Source organism: Orycteropus afer, unplaced genomic scaffold, assembly GCF_000298275.1.
Source record: "Orycteropus afer afer isolate SDZICR_OR568_19922 unplaced genomic scaffold, OryAfe1.0 scaffold00193, whole genome shotgun sequence".
NCBI lineage: Eukaryota > Metazoa > Chordata > Mammalia > Tubulidentata > Orycteropodidae > Orycteropus > Orycteropus afer.
In genome coordinates this window covers 3,160,965-3,188,382 of record NW_006921780.1, presented here as the reverse complement: position 1 = coordinate 3,188,382, position 27,418 = coordinate 3,160,965, and the positions used below count along the sequence as shown (strand labels likewise).

The 27,418-nt window shown below is 45.4% G+C and overlaps 2 protein-coding genes across 2 annotated transcripts in view; both read right to left on the bottom strand.

Annotated features, from left to right (window-relative positions):
- Positions 1-9,715: 9,715 nt before the first annotated feature.
- On the bottom strand, positions 9,716-11,207 carry ACKR1 (atypical chemokine receptor 1 (Duffy blood group)). Its single transcript, XM_007947779.2, is given in 4 exon segments — positions 9,716-10,249; positions 10,251-10,300; positions 10,303-10,708; positions 11,187-11,207. Coding segments are annotated over 4 exon segments (1,011 nt in total).
- A 3,978-nt stretch (positions 11,208-15,185) lies between these two features.
- The window catches only part of CADM3 (cell adhesion molecule 3), a 33,540-nt gene continuing 21,307 nt past the window's right edge, over positions 15,186-27,418 (bottom strand). The window contains exons 2-10 of the mRNA XM_007947684.2: positions 27,286-27,387; positions 25,102-25,242; positions 24,441-24,593; positions 23,624-23,761; positions 23,121-23,291; positions 19,959-20,049; positions 19,338-19,507; positions 16,333-16,458; positions 15,186-15,304 (exon numbers count right to left, since the gene is read on the bottom strand). Of these exons, the coding sequence (XP_007945875.1) occupies positions 15,186-15,304; positions 16,333-16,458; positions 19,338-19,507; positions 19,959-20,049; positions 23,121-23,291; positions 23,624-23,761; positions 24,441-24,593; positions 25,102-25,242; positions 27,286-27,387 (1,211 nt within the window). The remainder of the gene's footprint in view (positions 15,305-16,332; positions 16,459-19,337; positions 19,508-19,958; positions 20,050-23,120; positions 23,292-23,623; positions 23,762-24,440; positions 24,594-25,101; positions 25,243-27,285; positions 27,388-27,418) is intronic.

Here is a 27,418-nt window from a genome sequence, read left to right as displayed (position 1 = left end):
TAAAACCAAACAGTAGCTCAGCTTCACTAGTAAAGAATGTCTGCCTTGAATATGGTGCTCTTTTAAGATCTATCTATATGGGATCCAATTGACAGAAACAATTAGAGAGATTAGATAAGAAACTTAGAAGGCAGTGAATTTATGTTAATGGGGAAAAACGGGCTGAAAAAGGAGGCTGAGAATGGTTGCACAACATGAGGAATGTCACTGAATTATACATGTAGAAGTGGTTGAATTGCTGTATGTTCTCAACAACAACAAAAAAGAAATAAATTATAAAAAAGAAAAAAGAAGTTACAATCAAGTTGACTTCAACTCGTGGCAAACTCATATGTGGAACAGAACTATATGCCATAAGGTTTTTCATGGCTGATTTTTCAAAAGTAGATTCCCAGACCTTTTTTCTAGGGGTGAACTCAGACCTCCAAGCTTTTGGTTAGCAGCTGAGTGGTTTAACTGTTTATACCCCCTGGGAGAGCTATATCACCCTGGGTGTGTATGTGCGTGTGTATCACTGGGTGTGTGTCAGTGTGTGTGTGTATCCTTGTGTGTGTGTATGAATATATATATATTCATATATTTTAATTTAAAAGACTTCCACAGCCCACTCTTCTTGCACAGCTCCACTTTTGGAACATTAAACCAAACACAGTCTCCCTGTTATTTCTTCCCATCCAGTGTTCCTTGTTCCAAAGCTACACAGATGTGGAATGCTTCTTTCACAGAACTGCTCCTCAGTTATTTAAAGATAGCTATTTGTTTTTCTAAAAGGAGCTCTGGTGGCACAGTGGTTAAAGCATTTGCCTGCTAAGCAAAAAGTCAAAGTTTGAACCCACCAGTTGCTCCATGGGAGAAAGATGAGGCAGTCTGTTTCTGTGAAGATTTACAGTCTTGGAAATCCTGTGGGGTAGGTCTATTTTATCCTATAGAATCTCTGTGAGTTGGAATTGACTCAATGGTAATGAGTTTTTTTCTTTTTTGCTTATATATATATATATATGTTCTCTATGGTCTCTGGTGGCACAATGGTTAATCGCTCCACTGCTAACTGAAAAGTAGTTCAAACCCACTGGCTGCTCCATGAGAAAAAGACCTCATGATGTGCTCCCATAAATATTACAGCCTAGGAAACCCTATGGAGCAGTTTTACTCTGTCACATAAGGTCGATATAGGTTGCAATAGACTCTATGGCTCAAAGCAACAAACTGTGTTTTCTAAGGAGACCTGTTGGCACAAATGGTTAAGCCTACCACTGCTAACTGAAAGATTGACACTTAGAATCCACCCAATTGTACTGCAGGAGAAAGCTGATGATCTGTTTCAGTATAGATGAGCCTAGGAAACCCTATAAAGTAGTTCTACTCATTACAGGTAACTATAGTCAAAAATGGACTTGACAGCCCCTAACAGCAAAAGCAACATATTTTCTACACTTTTCCCGTGTAGCCTCCCCCCTCCCCCCACAGCTCCTTCAGCCCCTCCTCATAGATTTAGCATGGCCACTGCATTGCCATCATTTTGGCCAGAGCTGTAATTTGTTAGTGGCCCTTTCAGCATGGTAGCTGGAGGTAAGCCCTATTTTCCGAATTGGTCTGTCCAGGGCAGGGGAGGGTGGCGTGATGCCCTCCCTTCTCCTGGACGCTGTGTCCTTTAATGCAGCTTGAGTCTGCATTAGCTTTTTGGCCGCCACACACACTATTGAATCATCTTTAGCTTGTGGCCAAGTGAAACCTCTAAGTCCTTTTTTTTTTTCACAAGAACTTCTGTTGAGCCAGGTCTCTTCCATCCTGTTTTATGAAATTGATTTTTGGAAGTGCAGGTTTTGCATTCATCTATATTCAATTTTACTTAATTTCTGCAATTTTTGCTCTCCCGGTGACCTTCCTCCCCTTGTTCCTTTCACACTCCTTCAAGTTTCTATGGATCTCTCTCGGTCAATCAAGCACAAATGTAAAACAGGTGGTCCTATTTGGAGAGAAGATGCCTGATAGTTTTGGGAGCTTCCAGGCGTATTGGAGAGACAGATCACTTCTTCCTCACCTCTTTCTCAGGTCACAGGCAGAAAAGAGCCAGTTAATTTGTGAAAAAGCTCTCTTTTCCAAACCTCCACACCCATTCCCTCTCCTCTGAGTGAAATTGGCCTTCAATGTGTTGACTTCCCAGATCCACCACACCCACCTTGGAAGGGTGTGGAAGGACAAATTCCCTTCACTCTTTTACCTTCCCTATACATCTATATTTAAAGAATATTCCTGACATGATGGTTGGGCAATCTCCTTCCGTAATCATGCTGCCTCGGAAACCCAAGGAGGGGTCGCTATGAGTCAGATCCGACTCAGGGCCAGTGAGTTTGGGTTTTTGGTTTCTTTCTGACATGACAGTGAGGGAGGACCTCCCACTGCCTAGGGACTTTGTGATTGTCCCAGGGTCTTTGGCTGTGAACTCAAGAAGTGAACTGAGAAGTCCAGGTGACTGAGTACTTTGTGAAATTTTTGTGTGTCCTGGGAGCAAGAGGAGCTCTGGTGGCATAGTGCATAAGGCATTTGACTGCTAACCAGAAGGCTGGTGGTTCAAACCCACCAGCCCCTCCTTGGAAGGATGAATAAGCAAATGAGTTGGAACCAACTCAAGGCAGTGAGTTTGTTTTTTAGTTTTTTGGGGTGTGTGTGTGAAAGTATTCAAAGTTGTCTGAGACATCCTAAAGAAAGGGGATGAAGAGACCAAGTAGGTCTAGGGAGACACTGATACCTAGAATTGTGTCTGATTTTGCCATCTGTCAGTAGTTCTCACAGTGTCTTGAACTTAGTAGGTGATCAATAAATGCTTTAAATGAAATGAATCATACATTCCTAAGGGCCTTAAAAGGAGCCCTGATGGCACAGTGGTCAAGGGCTCAGCTTCTAATAAAACGTTTCTCTTGCTCCAAGGGAGAAAGGTGAGGCAGTCTGCTTTTGGAACTATGGGGCAGTTCTACTCTGTCCCACAGAGTCACTATGAGTCAAAATCAATTCAACAATAATAGGTAAGCAAGTGCCTTAAAGGAATCCATGAAGGGTACAAAGGATTATTGTGTTCTACCCAGAGGCACCTTAGAGGAAAGGTCTGGAGATCTATTTCTGGAAAATAAGCCAACAGCCCTATAGAGTACAGTTCTAATCTAACACCCCTGTGGTTACCACAGACAGGGTGGATTGGACAGCAAGCTGGCTTAAGTACCTTACAGGGTTAATTGGTTCAAATACCCAGAACTGCAAAAAGATAAATTGCCACAAGGGGGTGGCAGAAGCCAGAAGGTGAAAGAGAAAGAGCTAGAATGCAGAAGCAGGGAAGGAGCAAAGGATCAGGACCTTTAAAGGCGCTCTGATGCCCTACTGCCTAAGGCATTTGACCGCTAAGCAAAAGGTTGGTGATTCAAACCCACTAGCCACTCCACAGAAGGAAGACTGAGCAATCTACCTTCGGTAAAGATTTACCACCTCAGAAACACAAAGGGGTCACTATGAATTGGAATCAACTCTGATGGCAGTGAGTTTGGTTTTGTGTTTTAAAGAGGAGGTGAGAACACTGAAAATGAATAAAGAAGGAATCGACATGAGATGACTTTTAGATGCCTGAGTGTGATGAAATCTGAGGAGGTGGCCAGACTCCAAATTTGATTCTGAGCCAATGGAAGACTTTGTTTCCTAGAACTGGGGGTGGAGGGGTGAAGGGGTGGAGGGTGTTAATATCCTCCAACTTACTTTTCCTCAAGTAAAACTGGAAAAAAAAAAAAAAAAATGACAGCCCTTTCCAGCTTTCCCCTGCTGTCCAAAACCCAGCAGTATCCCAAAGGGAGAAAAGCAAAAATCCTTGTTCCTCCAACTCAGGAACTGTGGCAAAGTCCCCCAGCTCCAGTCAGCTGTAAATTGACACAAAAAACAGATTCACAGGCCAAAATCTTGTACTAACAGTAATCCAGTCTCCTCAGCCTCCAAATGATTGAATCACATGGAAGGATACCATGGGAGGGTTTAGGAAGAGGACAAAGCCCAGAGGTCAGTGTTCTGGCAGTTTCTCTGCACTAATTATTTGCTTACTTATTCCTCTTCCCCAGTAGACCGTGAACCCTGCAGGATGGGGAGCCACACTGTATTCATAAATTAATTAACTGACTTGTGCATTTAACAAATGTTTACTGAGCTCTGACTATGTGTCATTCACAGAATAGAAACATTTCTTGCATTCTTGGAGCTTATTTTCTGGTGCTAGAAAGAGGGAGTGGACAAACAAAAAGCTGGCAAACCAGTCAATGAACAGACAAGCCAATTTCAGTTGTGTGATAAGCACTACAATGGAGGCATCCCAGGTGAATTGGTAGAGAGTAAATGGTGCATAGGGTGACTAAGGGGCTGCATCCCACTAGAAGATCAATCTTTGGGGAGGTGATATTTGCATATTAAGACCAGAAAGATGAAATTAGATCAGTCACATAAAGAACACAGGAAAGAGCGTTCCAGTGCAGAGGCCCTGGAGTGGGATAAAGAATTATCTTTATTGAAGAACAGAAAAGTTGCCATTGAAGCTATAGCTTAGTGAGCAAGAGAGAGACAGAGCCTGGCCTGACCAAGTAAGTCCAATTAGTCAGTGTGAATGCCTTTGGATTCAGCTCTAAGTTCAACCAGGAGGAACAAAATGCCAAATTTGGGATGTAATATTATGTTGTCCTGAAGAAACACTACATAACTTGTATCACATTTTCCAAGAGGCCTATGAGCCCTCCAAAAGCTGATAGTACCTACTTAGAGGAAGAAGACAAACTCCACATCCTTTTGAAAGATACAGTTTGGAGCTACATACAGTGTATTCTTCCAGGACATGGAGAACTACCCAAGAAAAAGGTATGAGCAATTCTTCATGGAGGCCTGAAGGTGAAACTTGGGGCTTGATTTGGGAACTCTTGAGGGGTAAGCAGTCTTCTGGTTAGTAGTCAAATGCCTTAGGCACTTAAGCCACCAGTCTTCTGGTTAGCAGTCAAATGCCTTAGGCACCTAAGCCACCAGAGCTCCTTTAATGGTCCCTGGGTAGTGCAAATAGTTTGTGCTCAACTACTAACCTAAAGATTGGTTGTTTGAGCCCACCTAACATCTCTACAGGAGCTCTGGTAGCATAGTGGCTAAGGCACTTGACTGCTAACCAGAAGGCTGATGGGTTTGAACCACCAGCCACTCCTCGGAAGGAAGGTTGGGCAATCCTACTTCCGTAGTGATACTGCCTCGGAAACCCAAGGAGGGGTCGCTATGAGTCAGGGCTGACTCGACGGCACATAACAACAACAACAACAACATCTCTACAGAAGAAAATCCTGACAATCTGTTTCTGTAAAGATTACAGCCACCAATACAGTTCTACTCTGTAATCGCAGGTCACCATGAAATGGAATCAATGTGACAGCAGCAGTGGGTTTGATTTTGGTTTTAGGTAACTTGACAGAGACTGCAGTGTCTGAAAACATGGTTGTTGTTGTTGTTGTTGTTATGTACCATTGAGTCAGACCCGACTCATAGCGACCCCTCCTTGGGTTTCCAAGGCAGTATCACTACGGAAGTAGATTGCCCAACCTTCCTTCCAAGTGGCTGGTGAGTTTGAACCACCAGCCTTCTGATTAGCAGTCAAGTGCCTTAGGCACTATGCTACCAGAGCCCTGAAACATGGTAGGAACATATAAAGGAAAGCAGAGAGAATTGGGGAAGTTGGGGTTCTTATGTTGGAAAACAGGTTTGCTAATAACTAGACAATGAATTAGTGGTATTTGAAAATTGCAAGGACCATGTTTGGGAGCTCTGGTGGTACAGTGACTAAGGCATTTGGCTGCTATCCAGAAGGCTGGCAGTTCAAACCCACCAGCCACTCCTCGGAAGGAAGATTGGGCAACCTACTTCTGTAGTGATACTGCCTCAGAAACCCAAGGAGGGGTTGCTGAGTTGGATCTGACTCCAAGACAGTGAGTTTGGTTTGGTTTTTTGTATATCCTTTCATTTTTATAACTATTTTTAAAGTTTTGTAAATCCAACTATGACATAAATATACCTGATATATCCCACTAAAGGAATATTTGTGAATTCCTTGACACCAATTTTCCAGAGGCCTATCTCCTGGAGTTTCCCTCTTCTGTTCACTAGATAGTTACAAAAACGATGAAAGCTAGCATGCGTTTTTGCTGAACTGATTTCTCAACCCTCCCACTTCTCTGCACCTTTCCTGCCCAAATCACCTAGAAGATGTCTAGAAATGATTTGGAGGGACTTGGACTTGTTAATTAACCTAAACATTCACATTCGTCTGCAAGGTGCATTATTGTTAATTAAAACTGCGATTCTCCTTGTGCCCAGACGGCGGGCTGCTGTTGTCAGAATAATTAGATAGCATACGATGGTTTTCATGCAAATCCCTAGCAATTAGAGTTGGCAATGAATTGGGTTTGAAATCCCAGTGAAGTTCTCAATCAGAATTCCTCTGAGGGCGGCTGCAGGAGGAAAGTGATGATGAGGTTAGGAAAAGGGAGACAAGAGGTAGATTAAAGGGTGTGGAGACCAGGCATTTGTTTTCTAAATCCTCTGGGAGGGGCCCCAGCCTAAAGTAAATGGACTATAGGCTTCAATCTAATATTCAAATCTCCCTCCAAAAATAAGTTTCTTTCCTTAAAGATGCAATGCAAATTGACCTTCCCCAGGGCTTCCTGTGCTCCCAAGAGCTTGCTTTCATGGCTCTCGTCTTTCTGAGAGGATTTTTTTCTTTAGCCAGGAGTCCCAATAGCTCATACACCGCTAAAGTCCCTGCCAACCTTAAGATTAAATTCTTAAAGGTTGTAAGGAAACAGGATTTGTATTCCTGAGAGATTGCAGAAAAGACACCAGATTCAGACCAATTTTGGAGTGCTTGGCGTGCAGTGGGTTCAATGGACAAGGGTGAGTGTACCCTGAGGAAGCCTTAAAGAAATGACTGAGGTCAGGGCTAGAAGAAAGGACAATTTATCCAAGTGCAGCACAGATAATGACAGGGAAAGGCAGGCCCTTGAAGGGATGGGGCAAAGTCTGTGGGGGTGGAAATAAGAAGGAGATAACTGGAGGGAGGTTGTCTTCAACCCAACCCAGACTTCTTATCAGCTGTTGGCTTCTGCCCCTTTGTGAGGGAGGTGGTAGCTGTGGAGCTATTACCCAGGAGGGTGGGTTCTCTAAACCCGACTCAGTGGAGAGGGATTTCTATCTGGAAGCACAGGGCAAGGAGTAGATAAGATGACCCCAGTGGCCTTAAATTAAGCCTTGCTTTCATCAGGTTGACGCTGGAAGATTCTGGAAGGAGAAAACAAACCCTCCTCCTTTCAGCTAGGTCAGCTTCTGAGTCCGTACTTTGTAAGGGAGGAGGGCAGCATCTGGTAGGATTGAGTGACCAGAGCCTGAAGGGGGAGTTTTAAGAAGAGGCTGAAGACGGCATAAAAGAAAATACTGAGACTCATTCAGCAACTGTGATCGCAGACTTTAGCATAATTTAAGATTGTAAATTATGCCCTTTTTAAAATTTCCTCTTCTTTCGTTTGCGTTTCAGACAGTCTCCCGAGTCTCAATCTCTAGTTCCGTCTTTCAATTTATGGCGCACCAATCAGCAGCTAACCTGGTTGTTGCTAAGAAACAGGAGGTGGGGGTTTTAGAGGTTTAGTCACAGCACTCACCCAGGAAAATTCTCAGAACCTTTCGCACCCTCCCGCCTAGGATGCCCAAACTCACCTCTGCTTCTGTCCTATTTATCACCAAGGCCAAAGAGTTGAGTGAGACATTTTAGGGGAGAAGCCAGGCATGCCACATCTTTGAAAAATAGACCTCGTCTGGATTCAGGCAGATGATTTGAGGCAGCGTCTCAAGTTTCCCTAGCCTTTAACTGGTTAACATGTGTGTGTGTGTGTGTGTGTGTGTGTGTGTGTGAGAGAGAGAGAGAGAGGGGCATCATGGAGAAAGGTCAGTTTTTTGGTGACAACAGAAGTTGCTCTGTATGCAAAGGGACTTCCTCGTTGCCCTTAACAATCATCACCTAACTTCGCATACATCCACCAAAACCAAACCAAACTCACTGCCATTGAGTCGATTAGACTCATAGTGACCCCTTCTTGGGTTGCTGAGGCTGTTCACTATGGAAGTAAGATTGCCCAGTCTCCAGTCTGAGGAGTGGCTGGTGGATTTGAACATACAGCCATCTGCTTAGCAGTCAAATGCCTTAGGCACTACACCACCAGACCTCCCGACCTCAGCTGCATAGAGGTTGGAAAAAAAAGCATCCAAGGTCATGATTAAGCAGCCAGAGAATCAAGGTGGGATTGGACAAAGGGATGCACAGGATACAGGGGTATATCTTGCAAAGTAGAAGGAAGGATTAGTTCATTTTTCATTCTACATTGGTTCGTTTCAAGAGCTGGAGTTGAAAGAGAAATTTGAGTGATTCCAAGCAGAAAATGAATCAGAGCAGTCCTCCTCCCCCTGTAAGTTTCTCCACCTTTCTCAACTTTTTAATCGCTTCTTCCTTCTACACATCCTACACAGAAAAGACTAGGCAAAGACATCAGGGTAAATAGAACTCATTTGGGTAAGGAGTGAGTCATAAATCTCAATTTCTTATCCTGAGAACAGGGATGGGAGCAGAATTAATTGGAGGGCAGGGTCTGGGAGAGGTCAAGGAACAGACACAGGTATGTGCGGAACAGACACAGGTATGTGCAGTTCAGACACTGACAGAAATGCAAGGACACATGAAGACAGTGTTATTACATGTTCACATATAACATGAATATAGGTTCTAACAGATCAAGATAGACAAATGTGCATGTGCATGCACACACTCTCTCTCTCTCTCACACACACACACACACTCACCCATGGTTATCAGAGCAAAGGAAAGGAATTAACCTTGGGGAGATGAGTCCCAGAAAGTGGCCATTAGTATTATCTTGGTATGCTGTTGTTATTATGTGCCATCAAGTTAGACCTGATTCATAGCGACCCTTCCTTGCATTTTCCGAGGTGGTGTCACTACGGAAGTAGATTGCTCAGTCTTCTTTCCAAGGAGTGGCTGGTGAGTTTCAACTACCAGCCTTCTAGTCAGCAGTCAAATGCCTTAGGCACTACGCTACCAGAGCTCCTATTACCTTGGTATACTCCCTGCCAAAGAAGGTGTCCAGGATGCTTCTATGCAACTTCCCCGCTACCACTGTGATCTCTACACAACAGATGTCAGGGAGGTAAGAGGCAGAGAGGGGAGCTGTACAGACCCACCAAGGGATAGGCAACAGTACTCTGACCTTCATCTTCTTTTCTCTCTTCTCTCTCCAGTTTCTATCCCCATTACACTTGCTCTCTGTAGTTTCTCTTCTTTCTTTACCTGCTAAGTCATTTCCTCTAATTTCTTAGGTTTAGTTGTTACCTCGATGCTCTGGTCCCTCTCACATTCCCCCTTGAGATGGCTGTAACCTCACACCTCAAGAGAACATCTGTGTGTCCTGAAAGCGTTTGTACATCACCCTCTTTCTCCCCCAGCCAGCTAGTGAAACAGACACTGACAGGAAATCTTGTGTAAAATGTGTCCCTTTCCTCATTTTCTTTCCTATCCTCTTCATTCCCAGACAAAATAAAAAGCCATCAGTTTCAAAAAAGCAGCGTACACTTTAATTCAGGTTGACAGGTGGAACAAGAGCTAAGATTTGCCTCCAAGGGTGTCCGTATGAGAAGACCATCTTGTAGGGAGGGATGTGGAGGGCAAGGAAGTATGGGTGGTCTGGTGACAGAACAAAGCCAGGAACAGGGGCATAGCCACACAATGCAAGATGGCCAGGGCTTCTGCCAGATGCAGCAGCAAGTCCAGGACATGCTGAGCTAAACATGTTGATAGGAGCAAGACTCTGGACCTCACCAAGGAGTCCAATCCCAGAACCAACCCATGAGGCCACCAGAAAATGAACCACACCCACAGGATATCAACCCAGGATCCTGGCCCTACACCCAAGGCCCTTTTCAGCCCCCAGGCTCCCACCAAACCCAGTGGCAACAAGAAGAAGATGGCAAAACAGGCTGCAGCATGCATGTAGTACAAAGTCCCCAACCCCTTGCTGGATTTCAGGGTGCAGAATCCTTGGACAGCATCACTGGCCAAGGTGATTGGCAGTACCAACAGGGTAGCCACTCCCCAAACTCCCACAGTGAGCCCCAGAGTGAGGCCTCGGACCTGATATGCACTCAGCTTGGGGCCCAGGCAGGCCCGGCACCCTATCAACAGAGCCTGCGCAAAGGCTGAGACATACCAGACCCAGTGGCCTATGCAACACAGGATGCTGCTATGGGAGCTGCCAATCCCTGGTGCCAGGATGGGTACCACCACACTGAAAAGGGCACTGCCCACAGCCAACTGTACCAAGATAGGTCGGCCAGGACAGAGCTCCCAGTGGAAGAGGGGTTTGAGAAGGGCAAGGAGGACAGCTCCATTAGTTAGGATCCCCAGGACGCTGGTCATGATGAAGAAAGGCAGTGAGGAGTTGTTGAGCAGACTATAGGAGAGGCAAGGGGCGGCTTCTTCCAGGCTGCTGTCATTGTAGTCAAATAGTTCATAATCAGAGTAATTCCAGCCATTCAAAGAGTAGCCTTCCAAGTCCAAGGTACTTGAGTTCTTTTCTTTGGAGAGGAAGGGATCCACCTAAAGGACATACCCAGAAGGGAAATGAGAGTATCCAGGTACCCTGCTTACCCCACTGAAGGATCTCTTGGGATTGCAGAGGAAGGCAGGAGGAGAGGATAGAGGGGAAGCTGGGGTTGGGAGAATAGGGAGCTGGGGAAGTTTGCCACAGTCAAGATGGTGAAAGAATACAAAGCAGGGAAACTTAGGACCAAGAAAACAAAGAGCCATGGAAAAGCCAGGGCAGGGATGGTAGATAGGGCTGATAGAGGAAGGCCAGCAGGGAAGGATAATGTGGGGACTGGGTGGGCATGAATGGAAAGAGCAATGAGGAAAATAATGGAGGACATAGGAGACTGGGGGAAGAAGGAAGAAGGAAAGGGATTCTTACAAGTGAGAGATGAGAGAAAACGGAAAATGTACAAAGACCTGAAGGATAAGCAGGCAGGCAACAGGGAGCAAAGAGGTAAGGCTTTGTTGGGTTATCCCCCACACTCACCGCATACAAGCAGTTCCCCATGGCACTGCTGGGCTCCAGGCAGGCAAAGAGAAGGGCTGGGGAGTACTCTCAGTGACTGTGGTTCCAAGATAAGTGCCAAGGACTAATGAGGACCATCAGGTTATGGGCAGGGCCAAAGGGTGGGTGGGGGGCATTCAGGAAGCCTTTACCCCACACCCACTGCCTGGCTAAGCCTCATTCCTACACAGGGCACTGGCCCCAGGCTTCCTGTTTTGAGATTAGATTCTATTGGTTGGAACCTGCACTCAGGAAAGGAAAAAGGTGGGAATCAGAAAGTGGGTATTTTCCCCGAAGGTGGAGATAGGCGAGAGAGCTGGAAGAGGAGGTTGAAAAGCCAGGGGGCTTTCCAGCAAGAAGGGATCCTTCAAGCAAAAGGAAGGAAGAGGGAGTCAGGGGTGAAGTGTGAGACAGAGATAACAGAGGTGCTGGGAAGCTGGAGTGAAAGGGCAGGTCGATGACTCTCACTTCTCCTCCATCCTCTTGAACTTGATCCAAGGGAAGGCAGAAGGTTCAAAAGCTATATGTTTTGGGGAGGTATCAGTGGGCACTTGTGGTTGGATCCTTGTTATGCTGACAATCCGAGGGGTATATGTGGAGTGTAAGCTCTCTGTGTGTATTAGTTTGGTAATAAAAATATGTGTGTGTGTGTGTGTGTGTGTGTGTTTGCAGCTATGTGGTTATCTCCTTGTGTATCACTGTGCACATATCTGTGTTTGGGGTGGGTATCTGGGTGTGTGTATGGCTATCTCTGTGTCTAGGTGGTTCAATGTGAGAGGAGGGAGGGCTGGGGGTGGCTGTCAGGCTGAGTAATGAAGTTACTTCAGGGAGCAATTGGGCATTTGCCTAGCCACCTATGGGCGCAGTGAACGCATCTTTCCTACCAAACAGAACACATGGTCTGACAACTTAAAGTAGACTCAGGGGGAGCATGGGACAGCATATTTTAAAATGAGACTGTTGCCCATGGGGTAATCTCTAGTCATATTTCTGTTGGGGGACATAAAGTCTCTGGAAACTGTTCCTTTGGCCTGGCATCTTAGTGAAATGTAAAATTTCTTAAGGGGGTGGGGGACAGAGCTTTATTTCTCTCTGGCTGGCAGAGAGGAAAGGCATCTACCCTGCAGATGGACTCATCCAAGCCAATGCTTCTTCTCTTAGTAAGCCCCTTCCCACCCACACTGCTTCCTCACAATTCCATTGACTCTCTCTGCATTTTACTTTCCCAACTGGGGAGACTTAGCCTGGAAATAAAGAGAGGTGAGGAATGGGTGTTCAAGTCCAAATGGTGAGGAAGAGAGGGGCTATACAGGGGAGACTGGTTCAATTAATAAAACACCCCAAGAAAGCATAGAGTGTTTTAACCCCAATTCTGCCAAAGAGCTTCAATCGCATGCTAGGGTGGTGGGGTAGGGAGTGACAAGGGAGCTTGGAAGCACAGTGCCTCAGACCAAGGTGCAAAAAGTTACTTTAGAGATAGGTTTTTCCCTTTTCCCCAGGACATTAACTCAAGTTCCAGGTTCTACATGACAGGGATTAGAAAGTGAGACTGGAGGAGACTGACAGAGCTTTACAGAATGGTTGTCACTTCCATCTCAACCTTCTTCAGCCTTGCCTGGTAGAAGACTGGGGGGGCATCCAAGTGCCCTGGTCCCAATCACTCTCTGGGAAGCAAGGGCTCAGCAAAATGGGGTAGGGGGAGAAGAGGTTGAATATTTATCTCCCTCGGGAGTTATACTGTTTCCCTTATAGAGACACCCTTGGGTAGGTGGCATGACAAAGGATGTCACTCCTTGAGATACCAGGTTCAAGGGATACCAGAGGAATAGCCCTTATACACACATGTCCCAGCAATAGTGAGATCACAAAAAGGAGGCAGCCAGACGACACGGATAATCCAGATATATTGAGGGTGGCCCTCTGAGATTAGCACAGGAGAGTTAGAAAGATTATAAAGATACACGATCCCCTCCCTGCTCCCGTCCCCCCCCCCCCCCCCCAAACAAACACACCACACAGCACAACGGCCCCTCACTCCCGCCCCCCATACAAATATGGCTTCTGTGTAATATGGACAGAGTGGTTCAGCTCGAAGAGGAAAAGTCATTTTCCCAAAAGCGGTTGCTGGGAGATAGGGAGCCTGACAGGCCTGGGTCCCAGGCTCCCTTGTTGCTGTTAGAGGAGGGGGCCCTGGCTTGGGTAAGGGGTTGCCTGTGGTGCCCAGGGCCCTAACCAGTGGCTGGAAGATTCACAGCGATATTACCTGAACTGAGGGGTGGGCAGACCTGCTGTATTGCAGCTGCCCCTATTTGCACGCCCATTGTCAGACCAGGGAGGACATGCTGGAGGAGGGTGAGAGCAGTGCCAAGGGGCATCCTGGGTCTGAGGGGGGCCTTCTGGCTGGGACAGGGAGGGGGAGCAACCTCATCTCCATGGCAACCAGCTCTGGGCCAGGGAAGGAAGACAGAAAATCAAAAGCAGGGGTAGGGGTGGGAAGGAGACAGGGGTTTTCACTCCTAGGTCTCAACTCAGTGGGTACAGAGGAAGGGAAATTCCAGCGTCAGTGCCAAGGAGAGGCCTGGGGGGTGCATAGCAAAGGCTGTGGCACTGACTCTGTGGCTGGGATATGGGAAAATGAGGGAGTGTTTTGGAGAGAGATGGGATAGACAAGTGAGCAAAAACACATCCTGGGACTCCTTTCTCCCAGACAGATGGGCATTGAGAGTGGCAAGGAATATACCAGGATAGAGTAGCATCCCAGGTGAGGTACCTGACTAGGAATCTTCCACTCTGAAAGCCCCTCTTCACCTGTTCCCACAGCCCCAGCCACCTGCCCAGGACCTGGATCCTTGTCCCTCCTCCTCAATCTCTGCCATATACACACATGCACACACACTTTCACACACTCATAGAGTTCACATTATTTCCTTCATTTGGGCAGAAAACAGCTCAGTGCAGTGAAGCTCCTTTTAGCATTTTTTTGTTGTATCTGCCTGGCTGCTGAAGGAGGAAGTGCTAAAGGTTGTAGTGGATAGGAAGGGGCACAGGAAAGCACAGAGAGGGAGGAGGAGTTGCTGAGCAATGCCATGAGAGGAGTCGTTGCCGTGCAACAGTCCAGGGCCCAGGGAAGAGTGAGGGGCCCTGGGCAGGGAAGCAAATGCAGCCCAGGCCCCAGAGCAGCGCCTCTCCCACAGTTGCTATAGAAGGAGTGGCAGCCCTGCTCTGCTCTCCCCCACGAGCAGTTCCTGGGAAAAAGGCCAGTCACCCGTTCATTTTGGGGCAGAGAGTAAGCAGGTCAGTCTCTGCTGTCCTGCTATCCCTCCTTGTAGGGACCTGCGTTCTCTCCATGCCCAAGTTCTGGGTCCCTGCATGGCTACAGACCACATCTCTATTCATCTTCCCCTTTGTGGCATAAGAGGAGTGTCAGGTGGTCCCTGCCTTCCTGTCCATAGCTCACAGTGTGTGGCTAGCAAAAGAAAAGCCATCTCTGGCTCCTGCTCACAACTCCCCAGCTCCTGGGGAAGTCTGGGGAAGCATCCCCCTTACAGAGGATGGAGGGCTGGTGAAAGCCCCCCCACACACACCAAACCAGCCCCACTCCTTCCCCTTTCCTTACCCCTCCACCTTCATTCTCCTCCTAACCCTCAAATTTTTGCTTTCCTCACCCCAGGACCCCAGCCCCTCAAGCCTGGAGACAGATTTGATTTGGGATTGTTACAAAAATAATAATAACCCAAACGCAGAGAAGCCACGGAAAGGGCTGGGGGCAACCCTCCCCTCCCCCCCCCCGCCCCCCCCCCTCCCCATTCCAAACCTAGTACAAAACCGCACCCAAAGCAGACATTCTGTACAGAGGGGTGGGTGGGCTGGGGAGCAAGCGGGAGGGGCGGCCCTGGGGTCGCTCTGTACAAGTCCAGGTTGGTGACGGCCCCAGCAGTCCCCAAGGGGCCCCTGGGGGGCACAGGAAGTGGGCAGGTGCCCCTAGATGAAATATTCCTTCTTGTCATCCCCTCCCGATTGCCCGCCTTCTGCGTTGATGATGGCCGTGTCTGCATCCGGGGCGTCGTCAGAGCCTTTTGCTTCATGTGTCAGGTAGGTTCCTGGATAGAGACAGAGGCTCCTCTTCTCAGGAGCAGCTTCCAAACCTTTGAAGCCCACCCTGCCCATTTTCCTGCTCTCCTTCAGCCCGCACATGCTCCTACATCTTGTCTCTTGCCTGAAGCTTTTTTCCTCCCCACCTTGCCTAATTTGCATTTTGCTTCTCAGGCTTCATCTGACCACACCCCCATGAATTAATGAATCTTGCCCTTAATTAGAATCTCCTCTATAATACAGGCAAAAATAAAAAGAGCATGTGTGTATGTGAGTGTGTAAATGTATTTGGGCAAGTGTTTAAGTGTGTAACTATGTAAGTGTGTCTGTGTAAGAATGTGTGTGTGTGTGTGAGTGTAAGACTGTGTTGTAAGTATATGTGTAAGTTGGTGAGAGCATGTGTGAGTGTAATTGTGTGTGTGTGTGCCAGTGCATATGTGTGAGTGTGTGTGAGGTGAAGAGGAAACTGCTATGTTAGTCTCATAAGCAATGTAGTGAGATCTGGCTAGCCCATGCAGTCAGGCTGCTGGCCAGAAGTAATAACGGGGAAGTCTGAGAGGAAGGAATGTGAGGAGAGGGTACATAGGATACAGACAGGCCAGCAAAAAGACAGGAAAGCGAAGAGATGAATGTGGGAACAGGGGTGAGATCAGAAGATAAGAAAAGGAGGCTAAAGTGATAGAACAGAAGAAAGTGTAGGGAGAAATGGGATGGACAGTTGCAGGGAGCTTTTTCTGCTTACAGCAGGAGACCCTGGAGGCAGAGTGGTGTGGAACAGCAGCTGACTGAGTCAGAAGGTTGATTGCACTTGGATGATCATCAAGTGATTAGGCTTTACTGCAGGGCAGTTGGTTCTCAGTTGTCACAGGGTTAGCAGGGATGGGATCAACTGCATTCTTCCCTCTTTCTAAAACACTCCAAGGAGTTGACCGAAGTCTCCAAAGTCCCTTACTGTACCCTCCTCCTTCCTGCTTGTCTCTTATTGACCTTCCTATCAGCTCCCACGCTCTACTAATTATCTGTTTATGCCTCTGACCTTTGTGCCTGATCAAGTAGTGACCGAGGAAGATGAGCAGGATGAGCAGCAGGAAGACAATGAAAGCCACAATCCCGCCGATGATGGCATGGTAGGTGCTGGAGGATGAGGGCACAGGACTGGGGTCTGCAGAGAGAGGGATGCACACAGTCAGACCAGCATTTGTGACCTGGCCATGGGGAGAGTCAAACACAGCAGAGAAGGTAGACAAACATAAGGGAGATGGAATGGCACCACTCAGCAAAGAGATATGCCTTCTGTTATACACTAATTTCTTAAACAGTGCCTGGAACATAGTAAATGTTAAAAATGTTGATGTATTCCTGGACAAATAAATAAATCTACTCATACCAACTCTCTAAATTGAGTTCTTAGCACCAAAGTTTGACTTTGGTCAACCATCAGTTTAAGCCTATCATGTTTTTCCTTCCTTTTTTTCTTCTTCTTATACTTCTGGATTATCAGAGTATTCCTTCTCTAACAAACCACAAAAACCAAACTAACTCCCATCGAGTCAATTCAACTCATAGTGACCTCTCCTTTGGTTTCCGAGGCAGTAACACTATGGAAGTAGATCTTTCTTCCAAGGAGTGGCTGGTGGGTTTGAACCTCCAGCTTTCTGGTTAGCAGTCAAAAGCCTTAGACAGTAGCCACCAGAGCCCCAGTCATTTCCCTTTAGTCACTTGTCTCTTTGTTATTCTCAACATTCTCTCTAGGGGGTGCTTCTCAGTCTTTTCACCCACTGCCCTGGGATCAAGTAGGGAAGCAGCAGTGAAAAACTGAAGGGGCCAAGAATTAAGCTTTAAGACCTTACAAAAGAAAATACACTATGGCCTCCTGGATAAAGCACAATGTTCTTTCTTGAATGGGGAGCTCAGAGCTCCAGCAAAAACCCAGTCGATTAGCTTGTCTTAACAAGGAGGACTGAGGCTCCATCTTCACTCCCATACCATTAAAAGGTTCATGGGAAGAACAAAGACTGAACTGTTTCCTCCCATGATGCAGATGTCTCAGCCATCAGATACAGAGAATTGGTTCTCCACAGAGACCATGGTCCCATAGCACGGACTGAACAGGTGTGGCAAGGATAGCACCACCAGCTACATTCAGAATCCCAAATATCTGAAGACGTAGTGCATAGGCCCAGGACATAGTTCTGACGCATCCAAAATTATATTAGCCATAGATATAGTCCTCCCACCCATGGGAGAGCTACTGTTTCTCTGTAGACTCATCTTGAGTCTTGATGCCTCATTGACTCCTTATATATTTTGTCTGTCCTACCTTATGTTTCCTCAGGCTTCACTGGGCCAGCTTTTTAGTTCTTTGCCTGTCTATTATGCTTTATGTGAAAGGAAAACACTTATTGTCTAGTTCTTTATGTCTTACTTGGACTGGAGGGAGAGGATGAGGCTGGGGGGTTCTATGACGAGGCAGTGGGTGTGATGGTGTAACTTAGAGGAAAGAGAGTGAGTTTACTCATGATCTCTCTTCCAGGGAGTATGTGAGACAATCCATGTTAAAACATAATCCTGGATAATTATTCAAGAGGCTATGGAAATGGAAATTCTTTAGGAAGATATAGGTTTCCTTTGCCAAAAAGACCTCTGGGGTTATCAATTATAGGTTTTCTCTAGGTAGAACCACAATTCATTTAATTCTGACTGCTAACCAGAAGGCTGGCATTTCAAACCCACCAGCCACTCCTCAGAAGGAAGATTAGGCAATCTACTTCTGTAGTGATACCACCTCAGAAACCCAAGGAGGGGTCTCTATGAGTCAGATCGGACTCAACAGCAGTGAGTTCCATTCAAGGCGACTACTTAGGATATTCCTGGAAGAAGATGCAGCAACTCATTCCACCACCAGGCGTCAGTACAGGAAGCAGATGAAGTCAAACAAGACTCACTGGGCTTTTTTAACCATAAGGCAGAGGAGCCCTCAGCAAGATACCAGCCACAAGGGCAAAAGAACTTTGAGGAGCTGTGGAAATTTCTCTCACAGCAAATCGTTGTCAGAGTTGGTCTGGAGCAATTCAGGAGCAGAAACCAGACTCCAATGCACTGTCCTTGTACCTGGGATCCCACAGGAGCCTTGTTCCTTGTGCTGAGGCAGGCCACACATACTGAGGTTGACCCTCAGAGTTGCAATTACCCATCCTGGTACTCTGTTCCCAAGATCTTCAGGCCTCTTAACTTTGGAAGGCCTGGATGCTATCTCCCCTACAGTATCAATATGTGTTCAGGTAAGGGAATTTCTGATGTACCCTTAGCAATGTGGTTCCCTTACTCTGAGAAGCGGCTTCTAAGACTTTCTGGCAGAATCACACTGCTAATGGGATTTTAAAAACAAAACACAAAAAATAATTGTTTGCTAATTCTCCAAAAAGGAGGCTCTGTGTGAACCTGTCAGTTCCCCTAACGCTGGATTTCGTGGTCTCACTGTGGAAAGAATTTTAGAGCAGGAGCATCATCTGGTCCCTCTAGAAGATACTGCATCTGAGAAAAGAGACTGACTATTTCTTAGCATAGTATAAGCTTATCTTTATTTTCTGCCTGGACCCATTATAGTGTGTCCAAGGTCTGCAGAGAAGGAAATGACAACAGTAGCACACATCCCAAACACTGTCACAGGAGAAGCAACTCTAAGAACAGCTACCTGAATAGGAAAATGCATCTTCACATTCACTTGAGATGCTCTGAGGCCTCTAAACACAGCATTATTATTCTTGCTGTCAGGTAAGTGCAGGAGTTGGGGGATGGTGCTACTTGGGTCACCATCTGAACAAAAGCAGATAGGTGTCCACCCTTCTATTGATTTTTCCTTATTACACATTCCAGAGACCTAGAGCCTAATTGCTCACTGGTGGGCTGCTTCAGATTTTCCTTTACTCCACTCACAGTCATGGTATGGATACTATTAGGAGGTGGACAGGAGAAAGTGTAAGATGGACAGAGAAAGTGAGAAGGGCAGATGCTGGAGGAGGAGAACTGGGAAGGACTCACCGTTAACATTGAGAGTGTAGTAGGCCTTGTGGCTGCCCATGTTGCTGGTAGCTGTGCAGCCGTAGGTACCACTGTCACTCTTATTGAGGAAAGGGAAGATCAAAGCTCTCTCCTGCGTCATCTTCAAGGGGGGCACACTGCCCTCCTTTTCCCATAGGTACTGCTTGGGTCTGTTAAGGCAGAGAAATCAGATATGTTCAGGAAAGAGTAGGTCGGGGAGCTAAAGGAAGAAAAAAAAAAAAAAATAACTGGGAGCAAGGGAAGTCAAGGAATTCTTGATGAGGGCTCAAGAAATTACATGTGTCTCAAGTGTCATAGAGACACTGAGCCACTCAAAGGCAGGAGAAATTGATCTCTTGGTGGTCATTTTGGGGAAGGTGGAGATCCCTAACTTGTATTTTGTAACTTGACTCTTATGGGAATCTCAGGTGCTAAACCAGGGAAGGTTCCCGCCCCACTTCTGTGGCCTTTACAAGAGAAACAATCAGATAGCGAGCATTGTTAGACAGGGTCAGAGAAAGTGGGATGCTTAGACAACATAGAGAAGACAGGAAGATCTAAGTGTAGATAATAATCTGAGAGCATGAGGTGCATCAGAGGCCAGGAAACAGATCTTCTTACACAGGATTGCCATGACCCTCACAGTGGAGCAACAGCTTCTGGCCCTCACGAGGATGTGGAGGGTCTGGCCTAATCATCGCCGTTGGTGTGTCTGTGGAAAAGGAAATGGTGTCAATGCAAAACTTCCCACACGATTTAGGAGGTCACTTGCTCTGGTGTATATTTTGAAATCACCCAAACCAAAACCAAACTCACTGCCATTGAGTCAATTCTGACTCATACTGACCCCCATTGAGTTTTCAAGGTCGTAAATCTTTACAGAAGTAGATTGCCCCATATTCCTTTCACAGAGAAGTTGGTGCATTTGAACCACCAACACTCTGGTTAGCAGTCAAATGCACTAGGCACACTATACCTTCCCAAATGACTCAGAAGCCCAAGAGGCTGTGAATAAAAGAGCCCCTCCCATAACCACTAGTGAGCAAAGATGGCTATTGCTATAAAATGTGTGAGGAACTTCTTGTGTTGCAATTTTGCGGTGATCAGATTCTAGGAGATCTTTCCTGAGTGGGTACCTGAGGGATGTTTTAACAAATATATGAGAAGAGGCAGAAATGGCTCATCTATGCCTAGCACATAACTAGTTGTTGTTGAGTCAATTCTGACTCATGACAACCCCTTGTGTGTCAGAATAGAATTGAGCTCCACAAGGTTTTCAAAGGCTGATTTTTCAGAAGTAGATCCCCAGAGCTTTCTTCTGAGGCAACTCGGTGTGGAATTCAGCCTCCAAACTTTGGGTTTGCAGCCATGCATGTTAATCACTTGCATTACCCAGGGACTCTTCCCAACACATGGATGGTACTTAATACTCATTTTTTGACAAAACAAATAAACCTGAACTTGATCACTTATTGAGCTCAGAACCTCTCAGTCCTCTGTATTTGGCAAAGGAGCTTAGAACTGGAAGCAACCCTTGAACACAAAATATCATTTTTAATGGTCAGTTTAAAAGTGAAGTGAGAGCTTTGAAAGAGTAAAAGATAGGGGTCATATTTTGGCTGCACAAAGCCACTGACACAATATAGATGGGCTCTGTGAAGGAACAATGGCATCTGCTACTCACGCCAAAGGGCTGCTTAGGAGCTAGGTCCAGATGGCCGCTTAGAACAATACAACCAGATGCTGGTTTAGAACAACAGATAAAGAGGCCAAGCTTCCCCTAAGGATAGAGCCAACCTTAACAACCAGTTTAATGAACGTGTTTCAGTCAAATCAAACAGGACAAAGAGAAACAGGTCAGGTGAAAGAATGGGTATTTTGGGGCCCTATGGCCACAGAAACCTCTAGCACCGTGCCTGAATGTAGCATTTATCGACTGTCTTCTGATCACAGTTGGACCAAAAGGAGTCTTTGGAGAGTAATTTCCAGATGGTCTAGTACCTAACAGAAAAGTCTTCAGGGCACAGACAGGGAAAGGCCTTCCCTATCTCTGGCCAGGGACCATGGCCAATGGAAGGGGCCCAAGACAAGGGACTCACACCCAGAACCAAAAGTTAGAGAAACACCACACACAATATAGAACTTTGAAGTTCAAAAAGTTCTTTCTTCTATATTGTCATTTATCTTCACACTATCTTACTGAAGTAAGCAGGAGCCACCAAGAGGTTAAATGTTTTGGTCAAAGTAGCACAGCTAGTAAGTGGTGACTCAGTAGTTAGAATCCAGGTCTTCTGGTTCCTGATTGAGAGTTAACTGAATGGAGAGTGATACCATCCCAAACCTACCTCACGTTAAGGCTTGAGTAGTGGGTTTAGCAACTGATTAAAATGGCATTAAAGTTAGGAAAAGAAATCAGACATGGATCTCCTATAAAAAAAGAGATTCAAGATTCTGTTACTTTAGAAAAATGCCCATGCCTTTAGCTATGTTGGAACAAGAAATGTGTGATTTTACAACTCTTTATCTTCTGCTTTTATTTTGTGTTCTTTGTTCCTTGGATTCCTCTACCCAGATAAGCTCTTTCTTTGAACAATTTCATATTTCTTCAGATGAGGGCAGACGTTTCTTGTCCATACTCAAGGCAGTCTCCATAGAGGGAAGAGGATCCTTGGAAGGTTAGGAGTAGTGACCGTAGTATGGCCATTTCAGGTCAGAATCCTAGAACAATTATGGAGATGGGGAAGATAGGGAAGTACTTAGCTGGGAAAGTTCTGGGAATAATGATGCTAGAAAGACTATGTACTTTTATCATTCATATTTTCCTGAATCACAGAATGCTAATCCAGGAAAGAGATTTAATGACCCTCATGTTTATTGTCTCATTTAGGAAATAAGGAATCAAGCTTTGTGGTAAAAATTAATTTTCTTAATATCACACAGCTAGTACGTGTTGGACTGCAAACTAGAAGCTATAACTTTTAACTCCTGATTTGTTATACTTACTACTATAATTTGCATTCTAGCTGCACAACACTGGCCTACTCAAACCCCTTCACGAGCCAGTCATTTCCAACTCATGGCCTCATCCTGGGGTTGATAATCTTGGTCCATGGGCCAAAGAGTGCTGGCTACATGGTTTTGTAAATAAAGTATTATTGGAACACAGCCATGCTCATTTATTTACACATTGTCTATGGCTGTTTTTGCATAACAAGATCAGAGTTGAGTAGTTGAGACAGAAATCATATGCCCTTGAAAACCTAAAATATTTTCTATTTGGTCCTTTACAAAAGAAATGTTTGCCAATCCTTTGGGGATATTTTCCTGCATCACAGAATGCTAGGGCAGGAAGAAGACTTCCTCATGTTTATTTTCTCATTTAGCAAATAACAAATCAAGCTCTGTGGTATAAATTAATTTTCTTAATATCACATAGCTAGTATGTGGCTAGCTCAAGTTGTTTGCAATCAGCTTGTAACTGAAAGGTTCATGGTTCATAATCTACCCAGAGTTTCTGCAAAGAAGATGTCTGGTGATTTGCTTCTATAAAGATTGCAGCCAAGAAACCCCTATGGAGAAGTTCTACCCTGTCATAGATGGGGTTGCCATAAGTCAAGGGCTGATTCTACAGCAGGTAACAAGTGGTGCCTAGTCCTGTCACCTCTTCACTCCTTTTTTTTTTTACCTATTACATGTTGCCTCACGTATAGTCACCTGAACTTTCCTTATCCTCATTTCCCATCTCAGACCTGATCCCTTTTCAAAGCCAAGCCCATAACATACATAAAACTTCGATGCGTTGAGAGGTGGATCTATCAGCTCCCTGTAGAGATTCATGGTTCACAGAACACACAATGTTCGCCCCATCATCCTCCCGGGTAACCTGGAAGGTCACTGAGCTGCTAACAGTGAAGGTTTTACCATTGGGATCTTCCTGTGCTCGAGTTGGTTCTCCTAGAGTTCAGAAACAGACACACAGACTTACACACGTAGATACAGACTAAGCCCTAAGAAGATACATATATAATGTTAGTCCCACTGTAGATAAACTGATGTTAAGTCTCAACTTAGACAAACTTAGAAAGTTGAGAAATGAATATGTACACCAAGAGAGAATGTAGGCCCTAGCACACATACCCATATACACATACCAATTTCACAAAATATGTCATTCCTCCTTTCTCCTTGTACACCTTGTCTTACATGCCTGCATATAGATACATACTTTTTCTCTGTTCCCTTCATTTCCCATCTCTTCCTGTCATCCCAAGCCAGGAGGTACTCACCATGGAGTTCTTGGTCACCCTTCTTCCAGCTGAGCTTGGCTGCAGGTTTGCTTCCAGAAGACTGACAGTGTAGGGTAGTTTGATCTTTTTCCCGTAATGGTGATTTGTAGCCAGAGATTATGGGCTTCTGTGGGATTCCTGTCATAGATAGGGGATGGCCAGGATAGGAAGAAGAGGCACATAGCATGACATCTCAACTCTTTCTACCGAGATGGCCTGTTTGGAGGTGAGGATACTTAGGTCCTATTTTTGTTTTGGTTGGGTAGGAGAAATCACCTTTCTATCTCCTCCCTGAAGGCCAGGTGGGAAGACTTGGGGAAGGTACACTGCTAGTGGGGAAATATACTATACCTGAGACATGTGACAATGCCCAACACCAAACAGCACAACTGGGTAGTCACAGAACTAGTGTGAGACTCAGGGAAGCAAAAAATGAAACCGAAATATAAGGTGAAGATGAGAGAATGTAAGCAAGTGGATATTAGAATTTCTCATTGCATGCACACCTCATTTTTCCTTCATGACAGTCTTGGGAGGTATGTAGAACAGACATGACCACCCTTCTTTCATAAGTTACAAGATTCAAGCCCTAAGAGAATAAGAGATTTGACCCAGATCAAATAGTAAGTGGAGAAGGAAGAGTTAGAACCCAGCATCCTCTGCATTTTATCCCATTGCAAGGGAAATTAAATACAAGGCTGAATTTATGCAACATGCTTGGATATTTGCCTGGCTCAGTGTGCTTCAGAGGTTAGCCTTGAGAGAGGAAGTATGTAAGGAAGCATGCTGTGGAGACACTGCCATTTGGGAGTCTCACCGAGCACAGTGACGAGGGACTTGGCAGTTCGCACAGGCATGGTGAAGATTGAGCAGGTATACTCTCCCTCATCTGCCAAAGCCACATTGCTGATGCTGATGGTGAGTTCATAGGGAGTAGAGCGAACCAGCTGAATCCGATTATCTCGGAGGGCTGAGGAAAAGTGGGAGAATTAAAAAACTCAGCTTTTATGAGCGCCTTTCATGTTTATCATCCATTTCTAGGACTGCTTCTTTGGGAAAGAGGGTATGGTGTGGTGGATGGGGGTTAGAGGGTGCAAACAAAGTTCTCCTGAGCTGGAACAGTCTTTAGGTTATTCAGTAACTTCCCTTGGCCACACATCACAGTAGCCTAAGAGACATTCAGAAAACTAGGATAGCTTTTCTGAATGTAGGCTTCTTTGTAAGATACCTGGGTAAACACTGACCTCAACTTGGCATGTTAGGGTTCCTTTGGAGTGAAATCACTCTGAGACATTATACAACTATGCATAGCCTGGGTCAAAACTGCAATCTGGTTTCTCTGGACCCAGATGAGGAGCCCAAGGTTTATACACCACTATTTCCAAGCCTCTGGGCTACAAGGACTGCTCCCTCAGGCTATGCAGTTCTCTTCCCCAGCCCATGGCTCCCAAGTAGATAGATAATTCAAAAAACACTACCTCTCTTTTCCCCGAAGTAGAGAGTCTGCTGTGCAGGGTTGGACCACTGCAGAGATGAGTCCTCATGATCTTTCACTTGGCACCGGAGCTGCACGGTGCCACCAGCCACCACTGTTTCATCAGATGTCCAGGGCTGACTATCTGTGGGAGTAGAGTAGGGTCAGTTTCCTGAGAAATCTCTTGACCCTCAACCCACTTCTGGACCACTATCCCCCTCACCTAATGCATGCCCTCTAAGGCACGGGTCTTTGTGTACTCTTAAGGCTTCACAGGGGAAGGGACAGAGGTGGTGGGGAATGGGAGGGAAAACAGACCTTATTTCCTTTGGTTTGAATAAACAGGAAGCAAGATATTCATTAGCTGAATGTTTGTCGAATAAACTGACAGGGTCATAAACACTTAAAGGAAAGGCACCCCAGATATGCATATAACCCTATATATGTATCTTTTCTCATATGGTTCTACCATTAACCTTTGAAGACACACATACACATCTGTCATTCTAAGTCTTCCCTTCCTGCCACCACCTGCATCTAAGAGCAAGAACAGGAGAAATGATTGTGACTAATAATTATGAAGTCAAAGTGGGAAAAAGCCAAGTCCTTGCATTATACATTCATTTAAACAACAGGTAGGTGATAAAACCATAAAACAAATAAACAAATAAATAAATGAAACTGAAACATTTTGACATAGACTTTTCATTTTCTGCAAGAATAAACTTCCCTTTAATCGCCTTCACATATTCCTTTTAGTATGGATGCTATCCACCTCCCAACACACAAACCCAAATCAGCATCTTGGTGTTATTTTAAAGGGCAAAGGATCAAGATTTTTCCCCTCAGTGTGAAGAAAATATACTTTCCAATCTCTGTCTCTGTATTCAAGTAAAGCAAACAAACAAACAAAGGTATAATAAAGGGCTTGATTAATTCCGGACGTGCCTTCTAGTCAGGCTTACCTGTGAGCTCCTCAGACTCTGTAACACTGGTTTCCTCCACCCAATATTATTTGGTGTTCTCTGCTGCATGGGCTCCTGATTCCTAGTCTTATTGATTCCCTAACCTTCAGAACTGACTTGATGTGACACAAAGCGCTGACCTTCACAGAACTAATCTAAAATAAACAACACCTTCCATCTCGGATTCTGAAACATCCACAAATGTTTTCTATTGAGCTAAGTTACTTAACCAGCGGTGTTTATCTCTGAATGGGAAACCAAGGAACTGACTTTCCACATTACCCATGTTGAACATTTTGATACAATCCCCATGATCCTTGCGGCATTGCCCTCACCCCTGTCCTGTTTGCTTATTGCTTTACTTCTTGATCCCTAAACTCTATTTCCAAGAAATATATCATGAGTGCTCTGAGCAGAAAGAAGCCCTGAAAAGTGAAGGTAACATGTCCTCAAGTTGATACCAAGCATCAGTGGCTCAGGGTGGTTGTCATCAGATTAGAATACAAAGCCTGGTCACTAGTTTCAGTGTTTAGAATCATAGAAATTAGAACTGAGGGGAATCTTGTGGCTCATATAAACCAATTCCCCATTTTACAGATGTAAATAATGAGGCAATGGAGGTGAAATGATTGCTTGGACCATTTTACTAGTTAGGATCAGAACTCAATTCTTTTGACTCTCAATGCAGGGCTCTTTACATTGGAATGTATCTCAAGCAGTTATCTAATGTGAGAATGAAAACTAAGTTGTCCAGATTAGTGTGTCAATGACTGAGGTGGCTGAGTAAATTTGGAAATGATATATTCCTCAGCTATCTGAAAGAAAAGTTTGGGAAAGTTTTCATGCCCTGTTAGCCATACTCCAATTTTTGACTCATAATCCCTTTGTCCTTGTTTCTTTTTGAAGAATTCTACCTTGATTGTGTCTTTCTAGAACCTCTTTATCCTGAGTAATATGCTCTCCTACAATAATTTTGTTTTTGGAAGGAGGTGTGGGGAATACAGAGGTCTTTGTACTGGAGTAAGGGAAGAAGGAGTAGGTGCAAGAGAAGTTGGTGGTATAGGACTAAAGTAAAATAGCAAATATCAAAATGGAAAGGGGAAAGAGTTGTGTGGTAATGAGAGGAGTGAGCACATAAGGTGGAGGCAATGTGAACTGGAAATGATTTGAGGAATGGGTGAGGCAACTGAAGGACATTGAGATGAAGGGGCCTGGATTCTCACCTTGACTGGCCAGCATATCAGGACTGCTCCAGATTGAGGAGCTGATGGCTTCGTCGAGTGGAGCCAGAGTTCCCAGCTCCAAATCCTGCTCCTGCCAGTAGCCTGGGGAGAGAATCTCCATCAAGGATGAGCC